Source organism: Syngnathus leptorhynchus, chromosome 1, assembly GCF_054491065.1.
Source record: "Syngnathus leptorhynchus isolate UIUO chromosome 1, UIUO_Slep, whole genome shotgun sequence".
Lineage (NCBI taxonomy): Eukaryota > Metazoa > Chordata > Actinopteri > Syngnathiformes > Syngnathidae > Syngnathus > Syngnathus leptorhynchus.
In genome coordinates, this window is record NC_141195.1 from 10,719,260 (window position 1) to 10,744,056 (window position 24,797).

The following is a 24,797-nucleotide window of genomic DNA, read 5'->3' on the forward strand; positions in this document are numbered from 1 at the left end:
ATATTTAGTATAAAAGGAGCATGTGAGTAACCTTTTGAATATATTTGGGAATAAATTAAGATGAGATGACACAAATTTATAATTGCAGTATACCTGTATTTACATACTTTTAGGGACATTTTTGTTTGGTGAGTGTGCTGTGAGTTTTATGGCTAATTAAACATTAGTAAATACAGACAGGTACACATTATTTATGTATTTATAAATTCTGAATTGTCAATTTGTTAATATAATTCCACAATTGGTTGCCGTTTTATGGCCATTCTATTTTTAGAAATTACAACGTAGAAATTGGAAGAATAAATATCATCATCAATTTCCTGTAATTTTAAGAAAAACTGTGATATTGGGCTATGTAGGTCTTTTATCTGTTATTGTTTCTTAGGGGAGGTTTTCTGTATTATAGGTACTCCTGGTATCTGTAGTTAGTATCAGTATGGATGACTACTTCATAATTGAGTACTCGGACCGGTATCGGTCCAAAAAAAAAAAAAGTGGTCTCGAACATCCCTAGAAATATGAACATTTTGAATGTAATATATGATTTGCTGTGAATAGAGCTGATACCGCAATAACCCTTTTCTGATCCGGCTTCTAGAATCTTTTTCTATCTTGTTGGAATTGCAAGATGTTGGTGCTTCAAACGAGGCACAGTGAAAAGATTCCACTTCATAAGAATTTAGTTAGACTGAAGACTGATGTTCATGAAGCTCTCTCAACTAGTAATGCAGGGTGCACGTTTTCATTGTTTGCTGTACCATCTTATGGTGATTCACCATTAGGGAATTCAAGTTTTATTTGTTTGTTTATTTCTTACTTCTTTGTGCTATGATTACAAAATAGATCTTAAGGTTATTTAGTGGTTCAGCCGACTTACTTGGTACTGTTGTTGGGTGTATTTCCATTTTCCTTATTCACAATCTGGGATTGATTAGCAACCAGCCCAAGATGTCATCTGCTAGATAGACTCCAGAAGTCAACTGCATTCATGGCTCTTCATAAAATTAGAATGTCATTTCCATGAAGGTTAAGGGAATTTACATCTAACACCACACGGCCTCCTCCGGTTCTTTTTTTTTTTTCTGATATTTTGCTGACACATGTTTAACAGTTGCTCAGTATAACATCCTGCAGAAATATCATTGAAGGGAGGCTTGGCAGAAACACTTCTTATTGTGATTTACTATGTGTGCAAAATTGGAATCTGACTGCTGCTTATGTATATTGCTGGCTAATGTGATATTTTATTACATTAGAAAGCAATAAAGGGGGATGAGAAATGTCTTGATATAGGAAACATGCTTGCGAAAAAAGTATTGCTGTACACACTCTTCACTTCATCCGGGTATTGAGGAACCACTGTGGAATTAAATAAAAAATATTATTCTGAAGAAATTGAACAACTTTCTGAAGGAGGGATAAGCGAGGCATACATGAAAATTAATGGCTCAGAAAATGGATCCAAAAATATTCAAATTTTATTATATTTGACTTTTGTCACATTTTAGTGACTTCTCTTTTTGTCCAATAAAATGTTTGGAATTGTAATGTGTCGCTGCAAATATTATTCAAGATTCAAGATTCAAGAAGAATTTATTTGCCATGTTTGAGCGTGCCAAACAAGGAATTTGACTTCGTTACATCACAGTCTCTGTTCAACATTTAGGTGACTAACAACACTCCGGACAAAATGACAAATGACAATATTCTCAGCCATCCCCTGATCTTAAACTCCCATGAGGGCAAGGAAAAACTCAAATCTCCGACTAGGGGAAGTGAGAAACCTTGAGAAGAGACCACAGATGGGAGGGTCCCTCTTCCAGGATGACCAGGCTGCAATGGATGCATGAAGACACAGTGCAAACAGTGTAGACAATCCAAAAAGGTGTGGAGAGCAGGATGTTATTGCACAGCAATGACTCTGAGACTCTAAGAGTAGTGTGAGTTCATAAGAGCAACAGCCTGGGGGAAGAAGCTGTCTCTGTGTCTGCTGGTTTTGGCGTACAGATCTCTATAACGCCGTCCGGAGGGGAGTAGTTCAAACAGACTGTAACTTGGGTGAGAAGGGTCTGTAGAGATGTTGCTTGCGCGTTTGCGTTTATGGCAAATATGTCAGCGCTATCTAACTGGACTTCTTGGTTACTTGGTCTAACTGGACTTCTGGGTGACTTGGGCAATGTAATGTCATTATCCATGACTTTAGGCTACATAACACTTGATCCTCTTGCATAAAAAGAATCTGAAGAAATTCGACTGTCAAATTGTTGTAGGAATAGTAATACGTTTTTTTTTATTCATATCCACTGAGAACTGCTATTTGCAGAAAACCATATTTGGTAACTATAAGGTAAATCACAAATTTTGCAAAACACATTTATTATCATTCATTATGTATATGTGGATCAGAAGTTTAGTCTGCCTTTCAGCTAATGTCAGCTCGGGTGAACATGGGCTCCCCTTCGACCTTGAACAAGATATGCATTATAGAAAATGGATGAGTGGATTTACAATGGCCTTTCTCAAATAAAATCCCAATGCTGTCAGGCCTACACTCTAAACAGTGTGTAGTTTAGGAATAATTAATGGCACCTGGAAGAAAAGAAAACCAGATTAAGCAGAGACCACAGAGGATTATAAGGATTGTGTACAGTAATTAAGATGGAATTAAACTCCTCTTAGCAGTGTTGTTGTTGTTGTTGTTTTTTTTGCTGGTGTATACCTCATGTGGCTTTGAAGACGTTCATATGGATTCTCCACATATATCCATCCATCCATCCGTCCGTCCATCCGTCCATCCATCCATCCATCCATCCATCCATCCATCCATCCATCCATCCATCCATCCATCCATCCATCCATCCATCCATCCATCCATCCATCCATCCATCATCCATCCACCCATCTGCTCAAAAATGTGTGACTGCTCGGTGGAATCCTCATTGCTGCTTTTTCTGCATGGTTGCTGTCCATGGTCCTGGAACACATATTCAATATGGAGCCACACTATGGACGATTGGACTTGATGGAACTGTGCCTTACTATTTGGATACACTTAATTAGACCTTTCGTGCATATCTAGCCTGAAAGGGGGTTGTCATGTGCGTAGTATATCCATCCATCCATCCATTTTCTGTATCGCTTTGTCCCCACGGGCGTCGCGGGCGTGCTGGAGCCTATCCCAGCCATCATCAGCGAGGACCTGTGATAAGGAAAGGCCAATTAACGTCACCAATCAATAGAGCATAACACACAAAGATATGGTAATGTTCGGGTGGACATAGCATTAATTTAATTCAATGATTGATCCCCACCCCCACCTTAATCAAAACAATATTGATTTCAAAGAGCCAGGTCCAAAGCTATTGGTCTTCATAATTGCTATGGACATCATAATAAGGATTTAAAGCGTTCATTGCTTTAATTTTAGAACCGGGCACTGCTTTATCAAATAAATGTATAAATAGGACATGGTCCATGGTTCCATGTCCTATGTGGGTACCTGTTTACCGGCTCCTCTCGGTTGTATCCAGCTCTGTCAATATTTGGTTTAGTTCTCAGCATGCATGAACGCTTCAATGTCCACATTGAGTGATGACAAGAATATGAACCCCATATCCGTCAGGGAACCAAATATATTAGTCACGTCAAGTGACTGATGAGAATAGACCCACATGACTCTTGAGGGCAGAGTAGATGCATGATATTTCTCTGTCAATAGCTATAACAACATATTTATATTGAAAATTTAATGTACACATACATATACATATGTGTGCGTGTGTGCGTGTGTGTGTGCGTGAAAAGGCAAGCTACATACTTGACTCACTAAGGAAAAATGAACGCTATGCGGTTAGTCACCACTGTCATATTACAAAAAAAGATAACTCTAGTCATTTTTCGAAAAGTAAAAAGTCTTATAGTTCTAATTCATTGAGTGCCATGTATCGTGTTAAGTCAGTATGGTAGAGTCCAATTATATTATTGGAGCCTGATAGCTTGTCATGCATGTAACTACTTAACATTCATAGTAGGAACCAAACACCTTATGTTCGGCCCATAAATTTGCAAAAGTGCATAAAAGGTTTTTTTTTTTAAAGCCATGATTGACAGGTGATCTGGGCTGTTTTAGCGGGTAGGCATGTTATGCATGCATGAGTATATGAGTATGTGTGCGCGCGTGCGTTTGTGTGTGTGTGGCGTGTATGCTGAAGGAGAATACATACAAAGTAAGCAGTATGTGTGAATCATGAAGGTACAAAAAAAAGAATGCTTTGTTGAGCGCTATAAACAGATAACTGACCAATATCACTGATGTCACTTCCCCCAGGCTGTTCTTTGCCATTGTTCCACACACACAATGACTTCAGTGAAAAAGGCATTTCTTGTGAGGTGATCAATGTCAAAGTTTCTTCACGGGACACTCATCAATAATTCAACTATTGTCGGGTATGATTCAGCCCTCGGGATTTATTGAGCGTTGTGAGATTATCCTTAAATCTACAGTATAGTTGCACTCCCACTGTTGTTGATATAAAGGAAGAATCACAGTACCGTAATTTCCGGACTATAAGTCGCTACCTTTTGCTCAGGTTTTGAACCCTGCGGCTTGTCGTCCGGTGCGGCGTATCTATGGATTTGTCATTATTTTTGTGATGACTTGATCACTTTTATACACTCGTAAAAAAGGCTATAGACCACTGTTGTTCGGCACCTCTTTGCTGGGCAGAGGGCTATATGACACGGTCACTGGGGAGAAGAGTGGTGTGTTGATCACATGGCCATCCACCAATTAGTGCCGTAAAATTCACACAAAGAAGAGACAGAACAAGCTCAAGACGTACATTACTGAAGAAAGGAAGCTTTTCTACACAAACCCTCAATATGGAAGACAAAAGAAATGCATATGATGGCGCTTTTAAGTTAAAGGCAGTCAATTTGGCTCTTAACGTTGGAACTACAGCTTCTCATGGATTGTAGAGGTTTCTTCCAGTCACGAGGGGGCTATTGTTGATGACGTCTTGTTGCGTCACCCTTTTCTTTATTTCCTAGTCACGTTTACTCTGGAGCTATACGTGTAGCTCGCTAGTTTAATGTAACTTAGCTCTTTGTGCGTGAATAAAATTAGCATGAACAGACCCTCATCATCAGAGAAACTGAGAAAGTGTGTGGCAAAGTACCAAGTATTCCAATCAGACACTGAGCAGGAAGATTTTGATGGTTTCAGTGCACAGGAGGAAGATGAAGACGACAGCTCTCAGTGACTTTTACTGGTATTTTTTTTAACCAGTCCTGTTAGTGCTGTGCTACCGTGTTGCTGCTTTGTTACCGCCGCGTCTCAGTGACTTTTACTGGTATGTTTTTTTATCCAACCGTATTCTCGCTGTTACTTCCGTGTTGCTGCGGTATTACTGCCCCATCACAGGCAGTGTGTGGAAATAAATGTCAGTATGTTATTAAAACTTTCAAAATACTTCCTGTGTACAGTCTTTCTTTGTAAATAACTCACGTGAACATGCGGCTTTTAGTATGGTGCGGCCTCAAATTTTGCTGGTGGGGCTTATAGTCCAGAAATTACGGTACCCTACATTGTGAAAGACTTCCTTAAAATAAGAGGATGAGCTACAGACCTTAGTTATGCTATTCAGTATGTCAGACGAATAGAGAACATTCCAATTATATGTTAGTGTCAGTTTTTTTATTAGTTAAACATCTGTCACCAGATGTGCTTCCATCCATTCATTTTGTCCTGCTTGCCCTCGCATAGGGTGACAAGTGATCTGGAGCTTATCCCAGCATTGCATAAATTGGGCGAAAGGCGGGGAGCGCCCTTGACAAAAAAGACAGCCGTTCATAGCACATCTTGAGTTCCGGAAAAAAAAATTGAGCAGTCAATAAATGTAACATACATGTTTTGGGGAATGTGGGGAAAATACTAAGATGAGAAATCCACACCAGCGTGGGGAAAACATGCAGTATGGGGAGAACATGCATGAATGTAGAATATGATTGTGTCACAAATTTTTAGGGTTGCAGGAAGGCAAAACCTTTGGAGCACTAGTAATCTCCAAAATGATTTATTCCACAAAAGAACAAAGGTACGTGGGATTATCAAAGAAGCAAATGAACACAGCTATTCAAAACAACAAAGAAACTCAGGAAATTAACTCACAACAAAATAGCATGATATCATTAGCATATTTAATAACAGAGAGAAACAAATACAGAAGCAATTAAATGACAAAAGCTGTCCATCAATATCAAGAATGCAGAGTACGGTCTTGTGAAGCCGTCTTCCCAAACGCGAGTCTCTGAATGTACTGGAATGCTTGTGCTTCCATGATAGCGGCCCTAAATGCATCCGAGCTGTGTTCACAAATACCCAACCGACGAATCCTTGACTTAAGATAGCTGACAAGAGATGCATCCGGGTATTCCGCGCGTTCTCTGTTTATTTGTAATTCGAATTGGAACAGTCTTTGTGCCAGGACTGATGATGTTTGAGTGATCACAAGGACTTCGAAACATTATTTTGTTTCAAAGTTCTTAAGAAACTTTATTTTGTTTGCTCATTCAAAAACAAACAAAATAAAACTAACAACACCAAAACACATATCATGGCAGATTGCTTTACAGGATGTGCCCTCTGATTGGTTAAAGTTCGATCCAGGGAGTAGTTTGCTTTTCATCCAGCTGTGAGAGGCTCCATCTACAAATCTAAGCTAGTGCAACAAATTGGATTTAAGGAATTGTGTTCCAATATGTCCATATATTGTCATATCACTCCCAGCATGTTTAGATGGGGAAAACAAAGCAGTCACACACACAGGCACACAGGCACACATGCACACACACACACACGCAATAAAAGCTTTAGCAGGCTCTCCGGCTTTTCACTTCATGGAGTTGCTGCGTTTTAGGTACATTACATGATTTTTTCTTTCTTCACGAGTGAAAAATTAATATACTGTAGCAGATATGTATTTATTTTCGCTGCCATCAGATTTTTTTTGCACCCACAGAGTAGTGCCTCTGCAGTGTACACATCAATATTTTTCTAATCAAAGACATTGTTCACTCTATCCAGTCATGACTAACAGTCATGTGACCGAGATAAAGTGAGCCCCTCACCTTCACGCCAACCCTGTGCTACACAACTACCTGACTTTCATTTGCTGATGATGTGTGTTGATAGCTGATAAAAGTCCAGTAGGAGTGTAGAGAAAGAAACTCAGCAGTTGGTAGACCCAGTGGGTGGAAATGAGCTAATTAATAAACACTTGAACACAGCAGTTTTTTTTCCTCTGGTCTCTTTAGATGAATGCAGGAGGTCCACAAATGGTCTCAAAGTAGCATTTTATCGACCATGTCCACACAATATGTTGGATAACATAGCACACATCTGATGTTTTCTTTTTTTATGCCCTAAGTAGCATAGCGCTATTGTTTGGGATGTGACCAAACCAGAAGCCCCAAACAATTTTGAAATGATTTCTAGATATCCCATTTTAGCCATGGGGCACTTTTGTGGAGTGTAACTCCTCGCCCGCGCTCAAACGAGTCAAGTTGATAACTGGTCACAATACAGATTAATGGACTGGCATTGCTATTGCTCCTCCCACATAAGGTATTTGTTGGCCAACAATTAAATGAGACTGGTTATTTGACGTGTGTACGTTTTAAAGCGCACAGGTCCAAAAGTGAATGGATGATGTCTGTTTTGCATTATATTTGCTGGAAGACTTCTTTATTTTACATAACATACATAAATAAATATGTGAGCTGTAAAAATCATCTACCAACTAGCTTCCACCGAGGAGAGCCCCATCTTTTCCTCTTTCTCCTCCTCCCTTGTGTTCTCTTTCCATTTAAGATCTTGGCGCGCTGTAATAGCGAATCCCGTTAGGTCTCCCCATGTTGGTCATTGTTTCATGTTTCTTGTGCGAATTGAGCCTTCAAAGTACATTTTGTTGCCTGGCAACGGGCAGTGACAATCAAGATTCAATCATTCGTTCAAAATCATCCAGACCTCTGGTTTCCATGGTGAAGCGCAAAGACAGATCTCGTAACTGTGCTCGCAACTTTTAAATATGTCACAGTTTCCCATAATGAATGATTTGTTACTTTCGTAGTTAATATAGCTGAATTTATCTACCAATATCATCTAACCCTTGGCATCTGGGATTTTTTTTGCTTTGCCTATAATAGTGTCATGAGTGATTTGTTTACCTTTCACTCATGTGATGACATAATGTCCTTACATATGCACACATGTACACATGCTTGGAATACAAAATACTACTACTATTACTTAATAATGTGTAATTGGTTTAAGTTTGTCCAATGTAATATTACACCTTTTTATTCTTTGGCTTTCAACTCAGCCAGCATGTGAGTAGGATTTGTTTTTCTGTTATATTCTCCATACTAATTTACTGTTTCAACTCTTTCTTTTTATATGTCTTATTTTTACTTTATGTTCAGGCTTTTGTTTGCAGCCGCAGTTGGTTTTAAATTGCTTTTATTGACAGATCTAAGTTGAGTGAGAGAAATTAAATTTTCTAGCTTCATTAAGTTTCACAAACCTTTACGCAAGAACTGTGTTTGTTAACTAACATTTAAACAATGTCCATGTAATTTTCTCTCTTTTGTGACATTGATTGTGGTGGATTTAAGGTGATCGCACTTCTAAGGGTCTCCCACTTTTTAGGAGCTTACACGGTGTTGTGATCCACGGTGAGCTCATCCAGTGCAGATAACCTGGGCAAATACTGACACATTTATCTACAGGTAGAGCCTACCGGGCATTGCCTGACATAGAAATCTCCAATTGGGAGAGAGAACTCTGCTAGCAGTGTGGGTCAGGGTTCAACAACCAAGGAGGCGAGATTAAGTTCAGCCTGAAGTGTATCCAAGATGTTATTTTATGCACACTGATATTTTGAGCAGTCAGGACTTTGACAGATATTTTGCAGTCATGCATATATTGGTTTTCTGTTTATATTTTGTATACGATATCTGCTGTCAGCTACATTGCAACACACACATATGAACACATACACACACAACCCGAAAGAGACAACTGGAAGATTGGGCTGGAGAGAAGAGACAATATGTGGGAGGCTGAGAATGCAAAGACGTGTGTGTGCGGGTGTGTGGGGTAAGGAGAGGGAGAAACAAAGAGAGGGAAGGCTGGAGAGACTTATCATATGACCTTTACAGAGGAAAGTGTCATAGTCAAGGTCAAAGTAATTTAACAGATTATCTTCATAAGTGTGTGTGTGTGTGTGTGTGTGTGTGTGTGTGTGTGTGTGTGTGTGTGTGTGTGTGAGAGTTGTATCAAAATTTTTCATAGATAATGCCTTAATATCATACCTATAACATGCTACAGTGATCGTGTTTTGACATAATATGTTCTTACTGGATATGGAACGACATCAAAGTCAATGTTTTTTTCATACTCCAAGGAAAATTGCCTGGAAAATATAGTTTATTCAAATCACGTGCTATTTAAGTGAATTAAAAATAGATTTTTTGAGGAAGGCAAAGTTGCACTCAAAACAAGAATTTTCGTCACGATCTGAACCAGCAAATGGGGGGAAAAGTATTTCAAAACAACAGTCGAATGAATTCTGTTCACACTCGGTGAATCCATTGTACATACTTAGAGAACTGTTCGAAGCTCAGGTGAGGGAGGGAGAAGGTAGAGAAAGAGAGAGAGGGAGAGAAGGAGGGAGGAGGCTGAGAGATGAGTGAGTGGAGTGAGGGAGTCAACTCATCCATATACAGGGGCAGGGAAGGGAACTCATGTGATCCGAGGATTTCACCAGAGCGAGGAGGCACCTGCTCGTGTTGAATCCAGGCAGGCAGGCGTCCGTCTGTCTCAACTCAAAGTGGACAGCAGAGTGACAGGAGCGGCCAGATGGATGAGGCGGAGCAGCACCAGGCTGACATTGACTCATTCAAAATTTGGCTCTTTAATAAGATCATCTGAAGCAAGACCGCACTGTTTCTATGGCGACATCGTGCAGCTTGAAAAGCACCATGGGTGTAAACAAATGTTTCAGCTTACTTTTGCTCACTCTCAGCACACAAGGTAATTTTTATTCCTCATATACAACGGTGCGATATGAGAGATATTTTATATTTGCTTTGTGTTTTGAAGGTGTGTCCTCCTTTTAAAACTTTCAGTCATGTTGAAAATGTTCTGAAGTCATTTTCAGCTGAAACTAAAATGGTAGGATGGATGGAGGATTTTTTCCTACTGAGGGAAGTGCATCATGTTTCCATCTTATTAATACATCATTGTGATAGTATGGCGTGTGATTTTTTTTAATTGTTTTTTTTTAGGTGGGAGGGGACATGTTGCTTGGTTTGGCCATTGCTTTATTGTTATTCTGTGATCATATACCATATAGTTTTAAAAACAATCAAAGCAAATTTGTTTAATACCCTGTTTTGCTCTTTATATTCCCATATCCTTTTGGACAAGATGTAACAAATAAAAAGCATCATTTTTCTATGTCTTCCACTGGATGAGGATGAACACCTCTGTTGCTTTGGCGACCTGCTAAAAAGTGTTGTCGGCGACAGAGAGCAAACGCTGCTCACAAATATTTGCTGCTCGTGCACTATTGGCCTCAGAGAGCACATTGATCAAAGAGGACAGAATTGGGTTCAGTAGCGCCGGAAAACCAGCAGCTAACTATCCTGGACGCACCAGTTTGGCGAATGTGTGTTAAATCATTGTTGAAAGTGAGAAACTCTGCAGGATATTTGTTCATTTGTCATGTTTGCTTTATTATTGTAATTTACAGATCTAAGATTATAACTCGATGGGGATTCAAACAATACATTTCTCTTATGTCACAGGTAGAGCTCCTATTCATTTTATTAGCAAATGAAAATATTTATCTTTCAGGAAATAATGACCACACATTGTCAACTGTCATAAAAGTAAAATCAGGTTAAGTGGCAGTGTGTAACATGTTTTAATTTTTCAATGTCATTCACTTTAAAAACCCATCTTTAATTTCCTTGATATACAAAAAAAAATCTTGCACGTCAATGTTTTTAATATTAAATTATCGTTATCTGTTCCGACATAAGATTGGGTCACGCCTCACCGTACATGTCTTGCCACCATCTTTCTGCAACAGATATTTGAAGGAGACGCTCACCTCATTGTAAATTTGCTGGATCAATGATTACAGCTTGCGTAACAAATTCAATCCACTTTCTCACTTGAGGGACTATTACAAGTCATTTGTGATGATATTTTGCTTGCACCTCTGCTGAAGAAATGGGTGGAAGGCTTGCAACATGTGGTCTCTCTGTGTACCATAGAGCGTGCTTACCAAAAAAAATGGGTCATTGCATTCAATTAGTTCACCACTAGATGGCACAACATTCTACATACTGTCTCTTTAAGCATTGCTTACTGTTTTGCCTAAATTTGTAAATAGTGTTTAGAAGTGGGTTTTTAATTCAAAGGTTTCAGTAGTATTTCTTAATTTGACTTCAGAAATTCTTTATATATTCCAGATCTATTTAACATATGTAAGTCCTGTCTGTTATCCCTAAATTTGAGATTTTACACTGGTTTTATATGGTGTGATGTAACAGCAGTGAAAGTCATGGTTTTAATATTAATTGGGTGCATGTCATTACATGGTTTGAATACTGAAGAAAAAGGTTGAAACAGCATGAGGAAAGGCAGCAGAGCCCTATTTTGTTAGTATTGTTAGAACCATGTGTCTGTTTAATTTTATTTTTCAGTTGCTCCATCAACTTGTCTAGGCAGGTTGGGCTAGAATTACAGGAAAGGGCATTTTGAAGTTAATGTTTGAGTTTGTACAACATCTTAAGATGTTGCCGCATCGCACAAAAAGCCACGTTTAGTTACCACCATAAACCATAAGCTTGAAGATTAAACAATAGACAAATCGATTGTACGTCTATGAGATACAACACACTAATGTATATTTTTATTTGAATATGTGAGAACACAAATACACTTTTCCCAGGCTGTATCCTTCAAATGAAATAAATGGCCTTTTGTTTATTGATCAAATGGAACGAAAGGTGCCTTCAAGGTCAAGTAGTTCACCATGAAACATGTATTGCCTTTTACAAAACACCACTGCTTTGCCTCACATACCTTACTAGCTATTATTTAGTTCAGAGTGTGCTTCATTTAATATCCGATCCAATGGAGGGGCGTTGCAGGCTAATAAAGATGAAACAAAGGTTTCTGTGTAGGCTACTATGCTTTCTTGCTGTTTGCTTAATGGGCACCTGCACATGGATTCCAGCATAAAATAGGTATGACTAAACATATATTGATTCTCGGCCTTTAAAATCTGAGGATGCCTGTTTGCAGGCAAGTAAAGGACAGCACATCAGCTTTGATTGAATGTGTAGGAGGACAACAGTAACATCTGTTCTTCTGTTCTAACATGCAGTAGGTGGACAGACCGTAAGCCTTGTACTCGTTCAGACCGAATCAACAGCACCTCTTCTGGTTGTAGCTCAGTAATGCAGCCGGTTTTGCCTTATAGCTGAGATTCAGTATTGCTTTGTTTGAAATGATATATTTTCCACACAAGTATACACATTTTCCCAGTAATATCCGAAAACTTGTTTTCATCAAAATACGGCAAGAATGAAATGTTATCGAATTATTTTACGTCGAGCCCCATATGGTGGCAGGCCAATGGTGAGTTTGGTTTCTGTTACGTTGACAGCTAGGGAGTGGCGCTAAAGGGCTTTATTGTATTTAGTAATTTTATGTTATCAATTTATTGTTTTAGCTGTCTGTTTTTTTTTTTATATTTAGTTTTTATTTTATATAAAACTTGTGTGTACAACTGTTCTTTGTCGTTACTCTGCTTATGCTGTCCACTTCTTTTTGGGTGATTTTTTTGGTACTTTTTGTACTTACTAGGAAGAAAATTCAACACCCCCAAAACAAAATCATTTAATGAACCCCATTGCCAATGAGAATAAAATCGATTTGACAAGGTCAGTCTCCTGAAGGCTGTTTTGGCTGCAAGTGTCCATTTCAAAATAATAAATACAGTATAGTGAGGCAAAATGATAGATGCAATGATGGATGACTCCATCACATCAAACATACTAAATAATGCAGCAGTACCAGAGTAGTAGTAATTGAAGTCACTTATATATGAATCACTCTATGATGAATGGCGCAAATAGAAGAAAGCTCCATCTCAATATAAAAAAGAAATTGCTGCGTACACAGATTGAAAATGCACTGTGTAAGCCTCGGGACAAGTCTCTAATTGTTCTGGGACCTCGCGAGGTCATCTTCTGCGTAATGTGAGTTGGTTTTAAAAGAGAGGGAGGGTTCCATTAGTTGAGTAGCGAAGGGACACCGGTGCACAGGTGGGAGTACTGTGCGAGGGTAGACGCGACGTGTCCTCTGATCCACATTCATCCTTCGTTTTGCTGTTCCCCACTGTCTCGTGTAACCATGACGCCAGCTTGGTCTAGCAGAGGTGGCCTTCTGTTTTCATCACAACTGTGGATCTCTATTGCATAAAGTAAACTAGTCAGTGAATAGCATATGAAATATTCATGTTTAGAAAATCAAACAATCTAATAATGACAAATGTGTGTGTGGCAACAACTACTTTCTAACTTAAACTGCCTGAATGAAGCATTTTAATCAACAGTTTCAAATTTCTTGTAATCACCTCTAGTCTACTGCTACACTGGACCCCGGGCTCACGCTGAGGAGAAACTACTCCAGGATCTGTTTGTGCGTTACAATAAGCTCTCCAGGCCTGTGGAAAACTCGTCAGACACAGTGCTGGTCCACTTTGGTCTCTCTATTGCTCAGCTTATCGATGTGGTGAGCAAAATCTTCAGTACTTTAAAACACAATGTCTCTTTTGTGGGTTTGTTTGTGTCGCAAATCTGCACAGAAACACCGGTGACTCAAACTTGTTTCTTTGCAGTTCATCAGCAACAGCATTTTTACATGTAAAACACCAATGTTCATTCAAAAAAGAGGCTTATGTAAACCAGTAAATCTGATATTTTCTCCTGTCTTCCTATAAATAGTTTTTGCAAGCCCTGTGTAAAATTCAACACTTTACATAAATCCTATTCAAGAAATTCTGTTGACTCAGGAAAAACGTGACATTTGGTGCTGGGAACACAATTTTTTTTTAGAGTGAGCTCATATGATTGAAAATGCAAAGCCTGCATGACCGTGAGGATTGTTTTGACTCACAATTAGAGACAGCACTTGTGCCACATGCCTAAGAGTTTAAGCCAGCTCTTGGCCAAGTTGTCTCCGACAGAATGCGTCAGAGCTGAGAAGAGCTTGGCAAATTTTGCAGCCATGCAGTGTTACATTGTTTTCTTTCACCAGTATTATCATAAACTATGGGTGCCTTTATTTCACATTTACTTATGAACAAAACACTGATGTTTTTGAACAGATTTGCATGATACAGATCATAATTCCACATGATCATCTCTAAAGTGTTTTAAAAGAAGTTGATTTCTGTTTTCACCTAAAAGGATGAGAAGAACCAGATGATGACCACAAACGTCTGGCTCAAGCAAGTATGTAAATGATAAGATACAAATAGCTCCACTGAATTCAATATGGAACTGTAGCATGGTAACTACAGCATGATGAATGTTCTCCTTCAGGAATGGAACGATTACAAGCTGCGCTGGAACCCAGAGGAATACGAAAACGTCACTTCAATCCGCATTCCTTCAGAGATTATCTGGAGGCCTGACATCGTCCTTTATAACAAGTGAGGGTCTCCTCTTGTAAATTTTTAAAATTATGTATCAACCAAAAATTGTTGTATCTTACTATGAGAATAACTCACACTTTGCTGGCACGTGAACAACATCATCAGTATATGTACTTTGTAATTGTGTAAACATTTAACAGGAACGTTCCCGAGGATGAACTACACACACACTCAATTTTTTACATTTACTCACCACGCTTAAGTACATTACTTGAGTGTGATTTTTTTTTTTGTGGTAAACATTCAAATGTATTCCCTTAAATGTTTGAAGAAACAAAAAAAAAGTTAGACAGAAAGTTTTATCCTATGGTTTGCCTAGACTTAGAAGCCAGACCATAAAATGTGTCTTTTTTTATTTCTACCACAAGCAAAATTGCTATCAGACATTTTGGTTTCTTTGCTTGCTGCTCTAAAATTGAATACAACTTCATTTAATCCTTTGACAACATCATTATTCATCAAAGTTCACAACCATCATGACTATGTAGTATATAAATCAATTTATCATGGACATCCTTGGGTAGAATACAGTAAAACATTACTTTGACCGGCGCAATCACCATGCCTGAAGCGAGCGGAATCACATCAGCATTAATGTGCAGAATTTGCTGATTCAATTCCAGCAGAAAGCGTTACTGGAAGAAAACAAGAAAATGCCTCGGCCGTGCCAACACTCTTGTCCTGTGCCAACGTCATAAAGTACTTTGGCTGTGAACAAGGTCATCCTTAATGGGAATGGCCATAAACAAACTTGCTACATTGCACAAGGCAATACATTAGGCTGAAGAACTCGGAGATAAAATGTAATTAAATGTGTTTGAAAGAGCCTCAGATAAAATGCATCCAGTGTGACTCTTATTATGTGTGAAGGAAATTCAAAATACCCATTATAACAAAGAAATTTATTAGATATGACATATGAGCAATACAATCACCAAATCGACTTGTCATTCAAAAATACGTATATTGTGGTCTTGTGATTAAATGCCCTACACACTATAAAACGAATAGGACAAGACAAAGAGAGAACTGCTCACAGGTTGCCGTAGTTTGAAAGCATATGACACTGAAATTAACATCCAGCTAAAACTAGAGCGGGATTCATTTTTAGTTAGTTAGTTACATCTCCCAACTTCTCATTAACTTAGAGCTATTTGTGTGGCTTTCCTGATGCCCAAAATGAAGCGCTCATCATGACATTTCATGCATGGAATTTCAGGCATAGTGTATGTATTTTTAAAGCAGTATGTTTGTAAACCTGAGCATTTGCCCTCCTCTGAGAAGATTGAACATATTCAAGGTGATGTACATGAGAGGTTTACGTTTATAATTTACATGGCATAACTCAGCCTTGGGAAAAGGTCGTGTATTGTGGATGTGGTTGCCTTGAGGCAGAAGATAATAAAGGGAAGGTAAGGGGGCATGTCCTTGCTGTAAAACTGTTAGACATGGGAATTTCTATTTATGGCTTGTCTTCACAGTTGACATAGACTTTTTGTCAAGATATGTGTGATTCTGAACCCTGGTGCACATCAAACAAGTGGAGTGAGACGGCTTAAAGAAGAAGGTCACAAATACATACTTACCTCCCAATTTCTGTCCAATCAATTTGTGACTTTATGTATATTTTTAAATGGGGAACTTTTTTCCAAGGATAGAAAATTGTAGTCGTCCTTTTGTATGTTTTGTACTTGAAAAGGCCTCTCAGTAAACAAACGTGGATTATACTTTTTTTGTTTTAAATCATGTAAATGAAAAATTGAATAATCTTTCATGGCGCGTTTCATATATTGGTAATCACACCTCTAATTTATATACTGTTACTTATCTGCAGTGCTGATGGTGACTTTGCGGTAACCCACCTAACCAAGGCACACCTATTCCATGATGGACGGATAAAGTGGATGCCACCAGCCATCTACAAATCTTCATGCAGCATTGATGTCACCTTTTTCCCCTTTGACCAACAAAGCTGCAAGATGAAGTTTGGCTCATGGACCTATGACCGGGCCAAGATTGACCTTATCAGCATGGCCAGCGATGTGGACCAGATGGACTACTGGGAGAGCGGCGAGTGGGTTATCATGAATGCCGTGGGCAAGTACAACACCAAAAAGTACGAGTGCTGCACTGAGATCTATGCAGACATCACATACTACTTCATCATCCGAAGGCTCCCGCTGTTCTACACCATTAATCTTATCATCCCCTGTCTGCTTATCTCCTGTTTGACTGTGCTGGTGTTTTATTTACCGTCACAATGTGGAGAGAAGATCACCTTGTGTATTTCCGTTTTATTGTCTCTAACTGTATTCCTGCTGTTGATCACAGAGATAATACCATCCACATCCTTGGTGATTCCACTCATTGGCGAATATCTACTGTTTACCATGGTCTTTGTTACCCTTTCAATTATAATCACCGTATTTGTTTTGAACGTACACCACCGATCACCTCAAACCCACGGAATGCCCCATTGGGTGCGAAGGGTCTTTTTGGACATGGTGCCCAGGGTCCTGTTCATGAAGCGGCCCCCGGGCACAGCCAAACAACACTGCAAGAAGCTGATCGAGATGATGCACCGCCCAACCATAATATCAGCAACGGGCAACTCCCAGACCTTTTGGACGGGTTTAGAGACAGGGCTGGCGCAAATAGGACAGGTCCAAATTCCATCCGACAGCCCAAACATCCGCGTCTGCTCCCCTTCGCCATCCTCCTCCCCCATCAAGGAACTCAACCAGGAAGATCCTCCAGTTAAGGCCAACATTTTCTGCCAGTCACCCCTTAAACAGTATTCAGTTCTCCAACGAGGGCAAAACACTTCCATCTTGTCATCTTCTCAACTTTCCTTACCCCCAACTTTGCCTCTCGGACCCCTTCACACCCTTTCCACGGAAGACACAAATAAACTGTCGTCAAAGGGCCGCTCACTCAGCGTAGAGCAAATGTGCGACCTGCAGAGGGAGGTTCCCCTGAGAGCTGCACAACGTTGTCACTCGGGTGGCTTCCAATACTGTTGCCTGCACAACGAAGGGCCGGAGAAATGGACTGGGACCCCAGACCAAACCAAACAAGCCTCGACAAATTGCCTCACAGAAACCCTCAAAGCAGAGCCCGCTAAAGACCCAAGAAACCAACAAGAAGCCGTGATCCATCGTATGTCTCCTGCTATGCAACGAGCCCTTGAGGGTGTTCAATACATAGCTGATCATCTCAGGGCAGAGGATGACGACTTCTCGGTGAGTTGTGCCAGGTTATCTTATGACATAAGGCACTTTGGTTAGGAAATTGCTGAAAGGGGTTATTTCTAGCCATTTTCTAAATATCTGTATGGACGATGCAGTTGAAAAAATGTCATATCTTATGACATAAGGCACTTTGGTTAGGAAATTGCTGAAAGGGGTGATTTCTAGCCATTTTCTAAATATCTGTATGGACGATGCAGTTGAAAAAAATAATTAGAAAGAAAAAGATGTGACTGACGCTCAATGCAAAAGTCAATAACTGAAACAACTGGAACTCAGCTATTCAATGTTGAATTTTTCACGAGAGGACAAGATGGAATGACATTAAGGGGCTAGACGCCCCAATCAAAAAAAGTCATCCATTCGTGATAAATCACTCAAGGGTGAAAAGAGACAGCTGACTAACAGGACGTTGGTGTCTTGGAATGCTGTGCTCAATGTCCCTTCTTGTTGTTTTCCCTGTCTGTTAGGTGAAGGAGGACTGGAAGTACGTCGCCATGGTCATCGACAGAATATTCCTCTGGATGTTTGTTCTGGTGTGTATACTGGGATCAGTGGGACTCTTTCTCCCTCCTTGGCTGGCTGGAATGATCTGAAATCTACTGGCCCAAGAAAGAGAAGACCGTGATTTAACTTTTTGTATTTTATTGATTTTCTTCTTTTTCTTTTTGCAAAGGAGCTTCAAGTGTTTTGTCCCAGATTAACATAAAGGTTACGGACAAGGAGGGAAGTCTATCAACAGTTCCTCGGAGCACAGTAAATAATTTATGGGGCTGTGAAAGCATCCCTTTTCACTTCTCCGTTTTGACATTGAGCTTTGCATCTCTAAATAACACCTATGTAACCAGAATGTCACTCAGTAGGGAACAGACCTCCACCAAGGTTGAACAATACTAATTTCAATCGCCTTCCTAGATGCACACTTCCTTGTATCTGCCAGAATTTGTCAACACGATACGTTGCACATAATATGTGCATTATTCAGTGAGAAATCAAAGTAAATATTAACATCTCTTGGAATTACCGATGGGTAGGATAGTCAATACGTAAGTGTGAATTCAGAATTTTTTACACCAGCAGGTAGTGTCATTTTATTCATTCAGTACGACACCAGCATGGAAACAGTTGTTCAGAACATTCCGACGGGTACTTGCCATCCTTTTTAAAAGTATTTGTAATGTTCATTCATTCAGAAGTTTTCCCCATAGTAAATCAAGGAAATTGATTTAATCCCATAAAAAGTGTCACAGTCCTTAATTCTGCAGCATTGTGAAAACCAGCACCACCTTTTATTAAAATTTAAGTTAAAAACGTAACAAAATAAAGTGATTTGCTGTACTACCCGTATCATCGTGTTTTGCTTCACACAGTAAAGCATTCCACTAATAATGAGAATAACAATTTAGCATCAAACTCTTTCTTTCTACCTTGATCATTCTGAAATGTATCGTACATGTGTGATGTGTGAGACAGATGCAGCTATGCATTGTTAGCAGTTGACTTCACACATTCACACTTCTAGATTTGTTTCAAGTGTTCTCATTTGACCTATCGCAGACCTTGCGGTAAATAAGGAGGAATGTTGCGCTAGTCCACGGAAGATGTGATGAAATAAAAACCTGGGTGATTTTTTTTCTTCACATTCCACTTGTGACAACTGCAATATTACAACAGTGAAGCAGTTATCATTTCACTCTGAACTTATATAGTTTGAAAACATTACATAAAGGAATTATTGAAGGGCAGTTTTGAGATTTTGAATGTGAAGAAAAGCCGACAAACGTCAGCAAAAGGCCACACTGGCAGACAGTTTATCAAGACTTTTATAATTATAAATCTGTCTGGCGATGAGGACAAAATGTGGTATTCATAAACTCTCACAAAAGTACACTGCAAACTTGTGACTGGAATGTTGGGCCTATCATATGAAGTCTTGATGGAATGTTTATAGATTTATAGAAAACACTCAATGAAAGGGAATTAAACAGAAAATTGGTTTTGTAAGTGGATTCTTGGAAATCCCACACAACCCAAAGCTCAACACCTAAAAGCATTTCCAAACAAACAGCTAAAAAAACAGCTTACTAAGAATTCTTTTTCAATTTCAAAACAGATTTGGGATATTTGTACAAAAATGCAAAAGTAGTGTAACTGCAACATTAAAAACATTAAACACTACTAAATATGTATGATTAAATATGGCTTAAGTCCGACAGCCTGGTGGTTGGTGGATCTGAGGTCATAGATCTTCTTAGTCCTCCATGCCATGTCTCTCATCCCCATGAGTGAGCTAGACAAGCACAATTGTGTCTTTAGCAAACTTGACCACTGGGGTGGAATAATGTGCTCACACAATCGTGGGTGTATATGGAATACAGTAGAGGGCTCAGAAAAGAGCCTTGAGGTATTTCCATGTTCAGTGCCAGGAAAGCTGAGATGATGAAGCCCATTTATTTCTACATTGATTGATTGATTGATTGATTGGTTGATTGATTGATCGATTGATTGATTGGTTGGTTGATTGATTGATTGATTGATTGATTGATTGATTGATTGATTGATTGATTGATTGATTGATTGACTGATTGGTTGATTGATTTTTTATTTATTTATTCTTTAACATGTCATTAGATAAATATTGATTCAGAGGTGTTCAAGATGAGTATGTCCATAGCATAGTTATATTGGTTGGTATAATTGTGTCTGCAGCATCACGACAGAAGAGTCAGTGATGGTATTAAGATGAGTCAGGTCAATTCCCACACACAGTTGACAAATACAAGTCCCACCACTAATATACCGTGAGTGGCGTTTAAATCGCTGGATGCGCCGTACACATGGATGAGCACACAAATTGGCAGCTTGTTGATGCTAAGTAAGTGCTACTCGAGGATTGAAACTAAAACAAACCAAAATGCCGGTTTTTGATTTCTTTTTAGGAACTCAAGTGCCCTTGTTTTTTACACACTGGACTCACCGAGTTGCCACTCTCTAGCTCAGCCCCAAGTTGTGAAGGCAATGAAAGGCATTTTTGTATCGGCATACCCCACTGCACAGAATGGCGGTGAGTAATGGCAAGCTCAAAATGATGCAGATTTTTGCACAAGGTTACATGGGAGACATTAATGAATCAAAAGAAAAAATAGTGTGCGCTACCACTGCAGATTGATTAATTTTAGGATACTCTTATAATTAAAAAGCTCCACAATTCTGATGATAAAATCACAGTCAATTAACCTTCTTATCAGATTTTGTGAGTTATTTCAATATTTTTCTTTTGTCTAAAGAACTATCATTTAAAAGTAAATCATTAACAACATTTATGAGGTATCTGGATTAGCCTATAAAGTTTAAGGCTTTCCTTTAGCGAATGCAAATATTTGAAAATAAGATCAGATGAGACAACAATCCGATATCATGAAAACACTTTTAACATGTTCCTCTTTAAACCTTTTGTGCCAGACTGGCGCTGCCAGTATGGCAAGATAAGTGAATGTCTCAAGATATCCGGGTGATAAAAATCAAAACACAAAAGCAGTGCTGTGCAACCTTGCAGAACCATTAGCACAGCGGCAGTCTTTCAGGATTGTGGATTTCCATCACTAAAAGTCTCCCTTGTCAGAAAAATGTCACCACTTTTCTTTTTATTTCTTACATTTTTGAAGGCTAAGTTTTTTAAACAAGCTATGAATGCATGAACGCTGCTGATAATTCATCCATCCATCCATCCATCCATCCATCCATCCATCCATCCATCCATTTTCTGAACCGCTTAGTCCCCACGGGGGTCGCGGGCGTGCTGGAGCCTATCCCAGCCGTCATCGGGCAGTGGGCGGGGGACACCCTGAACTGGTTGCCAACCAATCGCAGGGCACACAGAGACGAACAACCATTCGCACTCGCACTTAGGGACAAATTGGAGTGCTCAATCGGCCTATCAAGCATGTTTTTGGGATGTGGGAGGAAACCGGAGTGCCCGGAGAAAACCCACGCGGACACGGGGAGAACATGCAAACTCCACACAGGGAGGGCCGGAGGTGGAATCGAACCCGCACCCTCCTAACTGTGAGGCGGACGTGCTACCCACTGCCACACCGAGCCGCCTATCTGCTGATAATTCTCTTTCAATATTTAAGAAAAGCTGTTTTCATACCAACCAATTAAAACATGACACCAGTACCTGCTCTTATAATAAATAATCAATTCCTCTCACAAGTGCATAATTATAAATCTAACAAAAAATACTTGTGTTTGTCCTTCCTGGAATGAATCCACTCATATTCTAAGCTTTCTATCCTGGCGATGGTGAAGTCACTCCATTTTATGGACTCAGGTTACCCTGAGACATTCACTAAAGTGATACGGTTCACTTGAGTCATTTATGTCAGTGAAATTCTGTTCCAGTCAGTGCTTTTGTACAAAAACAGCAGCGCTTTCTGTCAGCTCAAGAGGTAAGACGTCACAAATGCGCGAGTCAGGGGCGAATAGGAACAACAAAATCACACTATTGAAGAAACATATTGGTTTCACTACCAGGGTTACCGGTCAGCGAATACAAAGAAAGCCAAGGTCTAAAAAAAATAAAGGTCAGAGCTTAGCTGAGTCAACAGAAGGAGAACAATTGCTAAGAATGTGGCAGTAATTTCCAATGAGATGGTGATGAGACAGAATAGGACACGAGGTTATAAACATCAGGACTGACAAGACACAGGGTGGGAGGAAGCACATTGATTCGCAGGCGACCACAAGCATATGTATGTACGAAATCAGCTGATTAGCAAGTTCTGAAGGAGCCCGGTAATGATCCTGGTCATTTGAATCAGGTGTATTGGATGAGGGAGACGTTGAGAACCACATTTGGACACAATACAGTAAGCACCTCAAGATTGTTGAAAGATTGATGTGGACCACTTTCCGTTATTTCCAAGCTACCGTGATACCATCTGGAGGAAAAATAATCTAATTCTTTCAAATTGTGTTAATGAGGGTCTTAATAGCTTGGAGCTGCTGCTTTTCAAGGTAGAAAGGTTATCCAAAGTATTGTCATTTTTTTAAAAGACAAAGGAATTGCTCCTGCAGTTAATTCCGTTGCGTGCCGCCTCAGCCGACAGTCGATACTAGATAGAGATAGAAAGTTGTGACATTTGTCAAGATTTAACTACTGCAACATAGAATAGATGAAAGTAGTCTGTCTGTCTTTGGCTTTGTGACACCAAGTCACAAAGTTACGGTCTTTCTCATTTCCTCGCTCCCTCGTCAACCTTGCGAGATATATGGCTAGAGCGTAGCAATGATACTGGCCACTACATCACAAAGCCCTCATGATAAATTTTAGAAATGCATTTTTAATCAGATGAACATAAAAAATCACAGTCAATTCGGTTCATTTACAGACTTTCAGTTAGCACAACAATATTCGGGGTGTACAATATTACCAGAATGTTAATAGTTTTCGTCCCGAAAACATGCCATTTTTTTTAACTCTAAATTTTAGAAGGCTTTGTCTCTTTATTCTATTCCCAGTACACACATCAGCATGCTGCTCTCTCACGTGACCCTCCCCCTCGAAACAGTTTCTATTTAACAGCATGGGACGTTTACACTTGAACGCCCGCCATGATGACCTTCCCTCTGTCCTTAGCCAGCCAACTATTGTATTGTATTTCCACTGGCTCAGCAGAGAATCTATTGATTATTTTTCTGAAAATACAGACAGGTGACAATGGCAATTAGGCAAAGAAATATGGAAACACGGCATTTAACAAGGTGAGATACTCACCCCACTGCACAGTTCTTTATTGATTTCAGCACATGCCTAATTGATTTTGGCACATCATTTATAGTAGGCCTAACAATAGCCTGAAATACTGTTAAAAAGTATCTGTGGTTGACAAGAGTACCAGAATGAACTAAATGAATAAATTGAAAGTGCCCCTTTAAGCATTATTGCTACTACGCCCAGTCAGGCACACTATTTTGAAACCCTACTTTGAAACACTTAGCTGAGTTTGAAACCCTAAACCTTCTTTGAAACCTTACTGTGAAACCTTAATCCTAGTTTGAAGTTTAAAACCCTACTTTGAAATCTGAACTGTAATTTTAAACCCAGATTTGAAACCCAAACCCAAATTTAAAACCATCAAATTAGTTTAAACCCTACTTTGAAAATTTAATTGTAATGTTAAACCAATATTTGGAACCCAGACCCAAATTTGAAACCATTAATTTAGTTTAAAACCCTACTTTGACAACCAAACCCTAGTTTGGGACCATTTTAAAACCCTAAACCCAGTTTGAACCGTAGTTTGAAAAGCTGATTTTAGTTTGAAACCGTACTACAGCACATAACAAATAACCTAACGCTAAGCCGTAATTCTCACTCCCAAACTTAACCCCCAATTCCTACCACAGCTAACTAACCCTAAATTTAATTTGAAACCCTATTTTGAAATGTGAACCCCAGTATGAAACCTTAACCCTAGTTTTACACACTATGAAACCCAAACCTAGGATGAAAAGCTGACTTTACTTTGAAACTGTACTAGGACATTCAACCAATAACCCTAACCCGAGCCGCCTCCAATTTTTTAATATTTTTCAAAACAAATTGTTACTCATTTTTTGCTAGCTTTGCGGAGTCAACTGGGGAAACTTGTCACGTGACCAGGACGAGCGTCTTGACCTGAATTAGTTAATTACTAACTAACCCCAACCTTAGGCCCAACCCTAGCCCCAACCCTAACCCTAGCCC

At 39.4% G+C, this 24,797-nt stretch overlaps 1 protein-coding gene across 1 annotated transcript; it reads left to right on the top strand.

The window, feature by feature from the left end:
* Positions 1-10,011: 10,011 nt before the first annotated feature.
* LOC147061912 (neuronal acetylcholine receptor subunit alpha-4-like) lies at positions 10,012-18,642 on the top strand. The gene is made up of 6 exons (XM_085905084.1): positions 10,012-10,093; positions 13,722-13,873; positions 14,551-14,595; positions 14,686-14,795; positions 16,633-18,040; positions 18,517-18,642. Exons 1-6 carry the CDS (start codon positions 10,012-10,014, stop codon positions 18,640-18,642), a joined length of 1,923 nt encoding a protein of 640 aa, XP_085761210.1.
* Positions 18,643-24,797: the final 6,155 nt, after the last annotated feature.

What these genes read in the sequence shown, in the direction of transcription:
- LOC147061912 (XM_085905084.1), top strand. Translation starts at nt 10,012, where the DNA reads ATGGCGACATCGTGCAGCTTGAAAAGCACCATGGGTGTAAACAAATGT. An exon ending in GACATCGTCCTTTATAACAA is followed by an intron (nt 14,796 to 16,632) that starts GTGAGGGTCTCC and finishes ACTTATCTGCAG; the next exon opens with TGCTGATGGTGACTTTGCGG. An exon ending in CAGAGGATGACGACTTCTCG is followed by an intron (nt 18,041 to 18,516) that starts GTGAGTTGTGCC and finishes CCTGTCTGTTAG; the next exon opens with GTGAAGGAGGACTGGAAGTA.